The 10941-nt window shown below is 50.8% G+C and overlaps 1 protein-coding gene across 1 annotated transcript; it reads left to right on the top strand.

Moving 5' to 3' along the window:
• The first annotated feature begins 6311 nt into the window (after positions 1-6311).
• On the top strand, positions 6312-10498 carry LOC120713714 (COP9 signalosome complex subunit 6-like). The gene is made up of 9 exons (XM_039999664.1): positions 6312-6763; positions 7219-7307; positions 8016-8109; positions 9021-9082; positions 9163-9241; positions 9384-9476; positions 9642-9742; positions 9947-10002; positions 10117-10498. Exons 1-9 carry the CDS (start codon positions 6433-6435, stop codon positions 10199-10201), a joined length of 990 nt encoding a protein of 329 aa, XP_039855598.1. The 5' UTR covers positions 6312-6432; the 3' UTR covers positions 10202-10498.
• Positions 10499-10941: the final 443 nt, after the last annotated feature.

Raw genomic sequence — 10941 nt, 5'->3', positions numbered from 1 at the left:
GGGAGTCACATCCTCCTCCGGGAGTTAGAGCTGCAGGATCCGCCTGCCAAAGACCACCTCCAACTCCTCCTATGCAACAGGACCGGAGCTGGAGGTGGGGGCTTCCGCTGCAGCACTTGTCTCCGGCGCCTCCGCTGCCGCCGCGTTGGGTGCGGCTGTGCCCAGCTCCGGCGCCTCCGCTGCCGCCGCGTCGGGTGCGGCTGTGCCCAGCACCGGCGCCTCCGCCGCTGATGCGTCGGGTGCAGCTGCGCCCAGCACCGGCGCCTCCGCCGCCGCCACGTCGGGTGCGGCTGCGCCCAGCACTGGCGCCTCCGCCGCCGCAGCGTCAGGGGCAGCAGCGCCCAGAGCCGGCATCTCAGCCGCCGCAGCGTCGGGTGCGGATGCCCCCAGCACCTGCGCCTCTGCCATCGCTGCGTCGGGTGCGGCTGCACCCAGCACCGGCGCCCCCGCCGCCGCTGCGTTTGCTGCCTCCGCCACAGGTGCCTCCGCCGCCGCAGCGTTGTGTGCTGCTGAGTCTAGAAATGACGCACCTGTCAGCATCACGTCGCGCACCACCGGGTTGGCATAGGTCGCTGTACCTGGGGGTTCCGCACCCGCCGTCATCGTTGCCGTCGACGCCGAGGCCGCGGGCGCTTGGGTACCAGCCGACGAGCCGGCGATGGTGGAAGAACTGCTGGGGCGATGACCCCTGGCAACAAAGTGGAGAAGCCTTCAGCAAAAAGCGGGGCACCTGGCACAAGGGAAGAGAGCAGGATAACACTAACCCAGAAGTACCGGGTACCCAGCGTCCTCGGAGGCCCGGCCTCTTCTCCTGCAGCTGCTGCTGTTGTTGCTGCTGCTGCTCCTGCAGCTGCGATGCAGGCACAACCCGGGCTTGCTCCTGCTACTGCTGTCCCCGTGGCTGCGGCACAGGCGCGACCCAGGGTTGCACCTGTTGCTGTTGTTGCCGCTCTCGCGCCCGCTGCGGCTGCTCCTGTGGCTGCTGCTGTTGCTGCCGGCGGGAGGAATTCCTCGGCGGCGATGGTGGTGGTGCAGTCGGCCCAGAGGACCCGCGAGGGCCTGCAGCCCGGGAGCTACCCTGGCCCGCGCCCTCAGAGGTCCTCTGGCGCTTCGCGGCGGGCTCCGAGACCAGGGTCCCGTCGACCCTGAGTAGCTTGCGCCGGCCTGCATCTCCCGACGATGCACCGGAGCTGCTCTGTGCCCGGCTGGAACCGGCTGTGGCAGCGCTGCTGGCCGCGGCCTGCTTCCCCTTCGTTGTGGCACCGGACCCCACGGCGCTCAGTGTAGCTTGATCCCCGGACGCGCCAGGGATCCGGAGCCCACGGTTCGGGTCGCCTCCGGTCTGGCGTGGGGCCGGCCCCCCGTCGTCCAGAGTTGGCAGGGTAGCCAGCACCTCCACCCTCGCGGGGTCCTCGCAGAGGGGGACTATGCACTGAGGGAGGATCAGGTTCTCCGGGATGAAGGCGTCTCCCGTCACGTTCCGCACCAGGACCTCCAAGGCTTCCTGAGTCAGGTCGCTCCCCTCCGCGCGATGGGTCCTGCTGCAGTCGTTGGGCCCGGTGAAGTTCCACGCAGGACGCGGCCGCTGCTTCAGGGGAGCGATCCGGCGCTTCAGGAAATCTCCAAGCACGTGCCACGAGGTGAGGCCGCTCTCCGCCAGCGACCTGATCTTGCCCAGCACAGAGTCGAATTCCGGCTGTAGGGACGGCTTGGCCCTCCAGGTTGCGCGGTCGGAGGCAGGCCCCTCGGTCGGCAGGGCGAGGCACTCGTTGGCTTCGGTGGTGGCGATCACCCAATCCCTGCGCCACTCCTCCCACTTCCCGCCAGTGAGGCCGGGAATGTAAGGAGTCGGCAGGTCACTACTTATCTGGAAGTAGTACCCCCCACTTCGTCCTTGCTCCTTCCGGACCTCACCAGAATGAAGAAGTAGCGGAAGAGGATGATGCAGGGCCGCACTCCCACGAACATCTCGCACAAGTGCATGAAGATGGACGTCAGGAGGAGGGAGTGGGGCGTTAGGTGCTGAAGTTGGAGGCCGAAGTCTTCCAGCAGCAGCAGCAGGAACGAAGAAATCGGCAGTCCCACGCCGGTGGAGATGTGCGAGGTGAATAGCACAAACTCCCTGGCGCGGAGGTTGCCAAGGGGAACCGAGCCTGCTCGGACCCCCAGCCGGTCTCCTGAGCACTCCACCCAAGCAGGCGGCGCACTGTGTTCAACTCTTCCTCGGTCTGGAAGCGGCGGGGATGAACAAGGGACGCCATCTCTCGGTGGAGTGAGGAGCAGCCTGCGTAGGGGAGAAAGGGGCAAGGAAAGCTCGAAGGCAAAGGGGCGCAAAGGTTGGAAGGAAGAAGGCGAATGCGGGAAAGTAACCGCGGAATACGGTTCGCCCCATTATAAAGCCTGGCTCAACCGGCGCACCCCGGAACCGTCGCCGGAACCCAAGCGACGCCCGCGCCTGGTGTTAACCGCCTAGTCCATGACATGGGGCCCCAGGCCCACCTGTCGGGGTGAGCGGGTAACCAACAAGGGTGCGAAAAGACGGGATCTGAACCGTCGCCCCCGCGCGCGCGGAGCGAGGCGGAAGCTGAGCTGACGTGCGCGTATTAAGCGCTGGCGTGGCCGAGCTTTTCGGGAACTGTGCCGGTGGTAAATGATCCGTTTACCCCGGCCGCAGCAATGCCGAGCGTCGTGCGCGTGACTAGGTGAACCACTGTGCGTGGGGCCCATAGTCAGTAAGCCGTTGCGATGTGATGAGGCAGCAAACAACCCGATGGGTGGTCAAAGCCGGTCAAGACCCCTGCAGTAAGAAGCTTCAAGCTATACGGAGCCAAATCGCAGTAGTGGCCCCACCTGTGGGTTCGTACCTCCCCCAAGGTGGGCCCGGGGGCCACTGTCGGTACCCTGTAGCAGGTATACCCACTCTTACTGCAGCAAGGCAGGACCCGCGTAGTCATCCGTAACTGCGCGGAAAGGACGGAGTAGCCAGGCCCCACGGGTCAGGCTCTTCCCTCACCAGGCCAACGGCCCCGGACCCGTTCCCCGCCTGGGGATGGGTCCGGAGGCGCCACGTGTCTCTAAGGAAGGGAAGCTCCATGTCAATAGCCGAGGCCTCGGACCCCCCGTAGGGGTCCGGGACCTCCTGCGTCCATGCGGACCTCCCGCACTGCGTGGGGGTCCGGAGCCGCCACGTGGCCCGGAGGCACGGGCTCGAGTGCGTGCCTTCCGCTGGAAGACTCGCGCGCCCACTACATTTAATGCAGATGGACAAGGCGTGCTCTGCCACCGCGGCACGCGAGACAGCCTATGCCAGGCCTCACTGTGCACCGCGTATTACCAAGGTGCACAGTGCAGCCGCCTGTGCCGCGGCCGCGCAGAGCCCGTCTGCAGCATTAAATGGATACGACGGCACGACACTTTTCCATCATGCCGCCTACGCCGCAAGCTACACAGCCCGCTTAAGCAACGTGGCAGGCGACGCCACTAGCTACATCTGGCATCGTCCCGACAAGACAGCGCCAGGACATGATGAACAAGGGACTCCAGGAGCATGCAAAGGAATCCAGGAGAGAGATCTCTTTTGCCTGCAACGCCATAATGTATGGACAGTACGTTATTTTATACTACACCGTTGGGCCCACCTGTCAGGGACCCAACAGCTGTGTACGCGCCTCCCTTGAGATATAAAAGGGAGGCGCTCGCTGTGCACGACAATCCTGTCCAGACATACTCAAGCTCTCGCGAACTCTCTCTCTCTCTCGAGGGAAGGCAATTCAACACACAGTGGACGTAGGGTATTACGCTCCGGCGGCCTGAACCACTCTAAATCTTGCCGTGTTCATCGTGTTCCTGAGTGAGATCAAACTAAGACTAGCTAACCCCCGAGTACACACCCTCTGGGCAAGGGCGGGTGCCTTCCGCCACCCGGCTGTGGTTTGCAGCACCACGACATACCTGCTTTCCAGGCTTCTGGGCACATGGATACGTTTTCAAGTCGTAGTAGCTACCAGGATTTCTAAGACATATAGTGTGCAGCAATGCCAGCATATTGTGATACGAAGCTTCATACGTCCCCCACCTCATCTGCAGCGCTTTCTGTTTCGCTCTGTAAGCTTTGTTGTAGCTAATTTTATATTTAAACTCCTCATCAACAGCACAAAATGATTGACTTAGGTTCATAACTATTATTGTCCATGATCAAAGGGTACATGTAGTTAGCTATGAAACCTGCACTGAGGTTGCGGTGCTGTGGTTCTAATTGCTCAAGCAGGCATGTGTGCTCCACAATCTTTTTGACCTCCCAGAAATCCTGCCACTTACCCATAGAAGCGTACACCCTGAAAGAACATTCGCTTCTCACACAACGCACGTCATATGTTCTCGGACTGCTCTTGACAACTTTGAACTATCTTTGCAAAGAGAGAGTCAACCAACGTTTTATAGATTCCTTCATATTGTCACTGTTGGCATACACCGAACCTATGCATACCTCATCTTGCCTGTACTCCCAAGGGACCGCTTCACCTTCATTTACACTTAATTTTGAAAAATCATACCCGGACCAGTTGTGTGAGACATGATAATCATCGTCATCATCATCATCATCCGAGGAGTCATCATTCATTGCATTGTGCTGTTGTTCACCCTCCCTCTTAAACTCTTCAACTATCTCTGGAATGTTTTCCCCTTCATCAGCCTGACCAGTTGCTTGACGAGGTTCGTGTGCAGCATGTCTATCATCTTCTAAAATCTCGAGTTCACCACCTTCTTCATGAGGTTCATGCATCATTTCGGTTTCTTCCGATACTATATCTCCCTGCCCTTCATGATCTCCACCCGCTTCAGTTCTAAAACTAATCTTCTCGAATGCTTGAACAAACAACACAAGCGGTAAGATTCGGCTACTACTTATATTGACATAGTTCCTCCAGTTTTGCGTCCCTTCAAGCGGCAATAGCTCCCAAAATATTGGTTCTCTTCGACTGACCACTGCAATGACAGAAATCTCATGTTCATCTCGACTAAGGCCGAAAGCTTTAAATAGCCAATTGGATATTGAAATCCAAGTCCTCTCTCTAGCTCGGGGTACTTTTTTTTGTGATCGAGCTAAACTCTGACAAATCTACCCCTTCAGGACCATATCTAACTTCTCCTGACCCATAAAACACTTGAAAATACAAATCATCTGACATGCCTGCCAATATTTACGATAATAATTACTCGTCCTTAGAATTTAATCAACGCTAAAAAATATTTATGCTATTTTTACATCTATCTTAATTGTTTCTCTACAATTTCTATTACTGACATATATTCGTAGGTTTTCTATGTAATATAATATCAATTAATAGTATTTTTATGAGACTAATATGTCTGTTTGAACTCATTAGTATTTTCAATTATATTCGTATGTAAACTAATATTTTCAATTTCATGTTCTACGATTTTATATTAAAAACAATTATATGTAAATCACTAATATTTATTAAAACTATTTTTACACCTAAAACTATATCTAAATCACTAATATTTCTAATACTAATCTACCAATTATTATTAATAAAACTAAATTTTAAAATATACCTGTGACACGAGTAGTCGCGCGACGCAAGATGGCGAGCGCGCGGCCGGGGCAGCGCCGGCCGGCCAAACCCCGGCGCGCGGGGGCCAGGCGCAAGCCGCCGCGCTGTGGCCGGGGGCGGCCCTCACCAGCCGCGACGCGGGCGGTGGCGCGAGCCGCGCGGGCGGCGGCGCGGAACAGCGAGCGGGCGGGCGGCGGCGGCGCGGGGGGTGCGAACAGGCAGGCGGTGGCGCTTGCGGAGCCGGGCGGGGATTAAGTGGGGGGGGGGTCTTACCGCCGGTTGGTCCGGCGGTAGGTACTTACCGCCGGCTCATCTGGCGGTAAGCGCCAGCTACCGCCGTTTCAATTGGCGGTAGGTTCCCGGCCCACCAAGGCCCATCGGCCGGCCTCCTACCGCCGGTTGATCCGGTGAAATGCTATCAGGCGGGCCATACCGCCGGTTCATCCGGCGGTATCTCCTTACCGCCAAATGGACCGGCGGCAGGGTGACATATTTGTAAAAAAATATAACCACATTTAATTTTGATAAATCGAAAAAAAAATATAAAAATAAAAAAAACTCCTGCGATTCAGGGGCGGGGCAACCGAAGCTCATCGGACGGCCCAAAAGGATTAGCTTATCAAGCTCCAGCCCAGCCCACATAAAGCCCAAATAACCTTCCAGCCCAACACGCGAGACGAAACCCGGCTCGGCCTCTCACGCCCGAAACCTAAGCACGCCAAAAGCCACGACTCGCAAAACCCCCCAACCCCACCTTCGCATCCTGCGCGTCGCGTCGCCTCGCCGTCGAAATCCACGCCGGCGCAACCTAGGTCACGCCTCCGCGTCCCCTGCCCCCCCTCCGGCTCCGACGATGTCGGCGCCCTCCGACCCCGCCGCGGCCCCCGCCCCCGCCCCCGCGGCCGCCTCCTCCAGCAGCGGCCTCACCTTCAAGCTCCACCCCCTCGTCATCGTGAACGTCTCGGACCACCACACCCGCGTCAAGGCTCAGGCCGCCTGCTCCGGGGACAGCTCCTCCTCGTCCGGGGCGGCGGCGGCGGCGGGGCAGCCCCCGAGGGTGTTCGGGTGCGTGATCGGGGTGCAGCGCGGGCGGACGGTGGAGATCTTCAACAGCTTCGAGCTCGTGCTCGACCCCGTCTCGGGCACCCTCGACCGCGCCTTCCTCGAGAAGAAGCAGGAGCTCTGTAAGCCCGTGATTGAGTCTTGGGGGTTTCTAGGGTTTGATGGCGCTCGGAATTCTAGGGAATGATAGGGGTTTTCTGGGTGGTTTGGTCCTGTTTGGTTTCCGTACTATGGTGTACTAGGAAACTTTGACCGCTAATTACAGTGTTAAATAAAGCCAATTTACAAAACCAACTCCAGAACCCGCGCTAGGAACCATGAAGAATCTAATGAGGCCTTTGGCGTGTGATTAGAGGATAGTTACTGTAGCACTACTGTAGCCAATCGTCGATTAATTACTGTTATTAGATTCATCACGAAAAATTATACCCATCCCTAAAAAGGTTTTGCAAATAGACTTCATTTAGCACTCCATGCATGCCAGATTCTTTTCTCGGCTTGCGTGCGCTAGGAACTAAAGCATGAACCAAACAAGGCCTTTGATGAGTGCTTGTAACGATTGATTGTGGCTGTGCAGATAAGAAGGTGTTCCCTGATTTCTACGTGCTGGGCTGGTACTCCACTGGAAGCGATGTGCAGGACACTGACATGCAAATCCACAAAGCCGTGAGTTTTTAGAACCTTTTCTTCAAGGGATTAATCTGAGAAACTGCGACATTGGGCTCTGGCATTAGTGTTTGCTCGTGTTATTTATGAAGAAAATGTGAGTTTTATTTAATCTTAGTATACTTATTACACCTAGGAATTTTTATTACTACGTGGTAGGCCAATTTTCAGGTGCCTACTAAAACAAGAGAACAAACTGGCTTGATGCTTGTGGAGCCTGGGAGTTCTCTCACTGTAGTATTGTAATTGGTGCTGAAGCAGATGGTTAGTAACCACTACTGCTGATAACCTAATAATGTAACCTATTTATGCTTCTAATAAGGCGCTCTTGAAGTTTCACGTTTAAAACTAAACAGAGTGTACTGCTGCAAGATTAACAACTGAAAATGTCACATCACTTACATTTTTCAAAGCCAGGCAGAATTACCCAGATAGAAATCGGAGAATAGTTTTACCAATGGCTTGGATATTGTAGAATTTCCTTAATCCTAGGTTTCCCACTTATGCAAAAAACTATGTATTGCTTATCTCGTGCCAGCAAAAATACATATACTTACTACTATAGAACATGACCCGAATGAAATGGAGGATATTTGATTTTGACTTGAGAATAGTTGAGGATTTGCTTGTCAGCATAGATATTTGTTTGATTTGCGATGTATATGTTCAGTTGCCTCTGCATAACCTTCTTTTACATTTATTATCCAGTTGATGGACGTTAACGAAAGCCCTGTTTATCTACTATTAAATCCTGCAATCAACCTCTCCCAGAAGGATCTCCCTGTGACTATCTATGAGAGTGGTAAGCAAATATAATCTAAAGTTTGGAACAATTAAATGTACGGAAACTTGCTTCTCCTGATCTTTGGACCATAAATCCATTTATGCAAGGATTTTATATGCGCTTTATTGACTATTGGTGCTTGATTGGTTCACATCAGTTATAAATGCAGGTAACTCCGAATATGAGCATCTTAGGTGCTGTTTGTTTCCCCAGACTTTTTTTTAGCCTCTATCACATCAAAAGGAATCTTACAATTTAGGAGTATCAAATAAAATCTGTTTATAATTTTTTTTGACAGACGGGTGCTAATTCGCGAGATGAATCTAATGAGCCTAATTAATCCATAATTTGCTACAGTAATGCACAGTAATCATTCGCTAATTATGGATTAATATATCTCATTAGATTTGTCTTGCAGTTTAGCCCCAGGGTTCTGCAATTAGTTTTATAATTAGATTTCATTTAATACTTCTAAATGCTAAGATTCTTTTTGATGTGATGACATGGTCTAAAGTTTAGCCCCTAGAACCAAACAACCCCTTAGAACACGAAGTCACTCTGACATTCTAGTATTGCTCTTCAACTTCTTAGTTTAGAGTGACAAAGGATATTTATGAAGTTAGATGTAGATGTACATATAAAGTAAATCTTCTTTCTGCCTTGTCGTTATGGCACATTGCTTTTTTCCTTTTTTGTAAAATGTTCATTTATTTATTTGCTATCTAGTGATCCTAAATTTCCTTTCCCATGTGCCAATATTTAGCTACATTAGTATAGGTACTACCATACTAGTATAACATGGATAACCCTTCAACTCTTCTCACTATATACTTAAAATCACTTAGAATCTTATCAATGTACAAAGTTCTTGTCTCGCTGCCTTTTTTTTTGTATGGCTCTAATCCTTTTTTATTTTCTGTAATTTTAAGAGTTGCATGTCATCGACGGGAGTCCTCAGCTCATCTTTGTCAGATCAAATTATACCATTGAGGTGTGTTTGTGTGTGTGTTCTCCCTTGTGTTTGTTTTGCTATAAATGTACCTTTTTAACACTACATATGCTTGATCAAAGACTGTGGAGGCTGAGAGGATATCTGTAGACCATGTGGCCCATCTCAAACCATCTGATGGCGGCTCAGCGGCAACTCAATGTAAGGATTCTTCTATTAAGCCCATTTCTTAAGACAGCCAGGGTGATGTTCTCCCCTTGGCCCTTGGTCTAGTGTTTTTTTTAACCATACTGCCCAAGGTAATATTTCTGGACAGAACTATACTGATGGATGCATTCTGCAGTGGCTGCTCATCTTACAGGAATACACAGTGCCATCAAGATGCTCAATAGCAGGGTCCGTGTTATCCATCAGTATCTTGTTGCCATGCAAAAAGGTCTGTACATATATGAAGTTCTATGTGTGCTTTATCTTTCACCACTGAAATAATGTTTTAGTCTTTCTCATGTTTCCTTTCGTCTTTAAACCTATCCTTTAGAACTTTAATTGCCCAAATTTACTAATGGCCCTGTTAAACTTTAATCCTTTTCTTCGGCTGCAGGTGATGTTCCAGTGGATAATTCGCTGCTTAGGCAAGTCTCAAGCCTCGTAAGAAGGCTACCAGCTATGGAATCACAGAAATTCCAAGATGACTTCTTAATGGTATGCTAAGTTTATGCGTACTCATCTTACACAAAAGTCCTTTCTCTTCTTTCTATATGGAAAGACACTTCCTCATGAATACCATTATTTAAAATAGATAATCCTTGCCAGCAAAAAATTGTTATCTTCAATTTTTTCTAGGTTTTGTCACAATATTTAACACTGTATGCCTGATTATATGATGATATAATTCGTTCTTTCCAGGAATACAACGACACTCTCCTCATGACTTACCTTGCTATGTTCACTAACTGTTCAAGGTATGCAGTCACTTCTTGGCCATATTTTTTTTGTTAATACATCAATTCTTCGATACCCTAGATCATTCTTTGCTTGAAATTTCACTCATGTTATCATCTTTTTTAAATTTGCAGCACAATGAACGAGTTAGTTGAGAAGATCAACACAAGCTATGAGAGACCTGCAACCAGGAGAGGAGGGCGAGGTGCTTTCATGTAGTTTACCTTCCAATCAGTTACTGCTGCTCTCATCTGTGAAGATTTTTGGAAATAGTTTCTTGTATCCCGAGGCAATTTTTTGCATGCAATCTATTATGCACTATCGGCTATACGGCAGCTCTAGAGTTACTTCAAACTTTCTAGGCAAAAATGATGATTTGCTCGATTCTGTGCCAAATGCCACTTTTGCTGAAGCTGGTCTGTAAAGTTCATCCTCTCCGTAGTTATTCTATTCGACTCGCAAAAGGATATTGATGCTGGTTTGCGATTTCACTATGCTTAGCAAAACTTGAAACCACTTCTTGCTGTGTTGTTAGCCTGTTGCTGTGTCAGAGCAGTTTGATGTGTTCCTATGATCGATGAGCATGGCAGAACTCAGCTTGAGGTGATCTCAATGATCTCGTGACAAACTAGAGGTTACATCTGATTGTTTATAAATAACACTTAAGAAGGCTTTGTTGTGATTGCCTAATTGGCCAGCTGCTTGTGATAGCAACTTAAGTTATAGTGCATGAGGGGGAAACAAACACAACCCAGAATTTTCCAATAAAATTTTGCAAGTACGCAATGAATGGATCTTCATCCAATGAACTTATCCGTAGGCTCTCAGTGATGTTGTGACATTTTGAAGACTACAGGGTTACATCTGAATGTTCTAAACAAGGCAAAAGGGGGAATTGTTGTAATCAACCAGCTGCTGGTGAGAACTTGAATTATTGTTCATACGGGGGGAGGGGAGGG

Source organism: Panicum virgatum, chromosome 6K, assembly GCF_016808335.1.
Source record: "Panicum virgatum strain AP13 chromosome 6K, P.virgatum_v5, whole genome shotgun sequence".
Lineage (NCBI taxonomy): Eukaryota > Viridiplantae > Streptophyta > Magnoliopsida > Poales > Poaceae > Panicum > Panicum virgatum.
This window is presented reverse-complemented; position numbering and strand designations above follow the sequence as displayed.

Coding starts and splice junctions, on each gene's coding strand:
- LOC120713714 (XM_039999664.1), top strand. CDS start 6,433: ATGTCGGCGCCCTCCGACCCCGCCGCGGCCCCCGCCCCCGCCCCCGCG. Junction 6,764..7,218: donor CGAGAAGAAGCAGGAGCTCT/GTAAGCCCGTGA, acceptor GTGGCTGTGCAG/ATAAGAAGGTGTTCCCTGAT. Junction 9,083..9,162: donor GATCAAATTATACCATTGAG/GTGTGTTTGTGT, acceptor GCTTGATCAAAG/ACTGTGGAGGCTGAGAGGAT.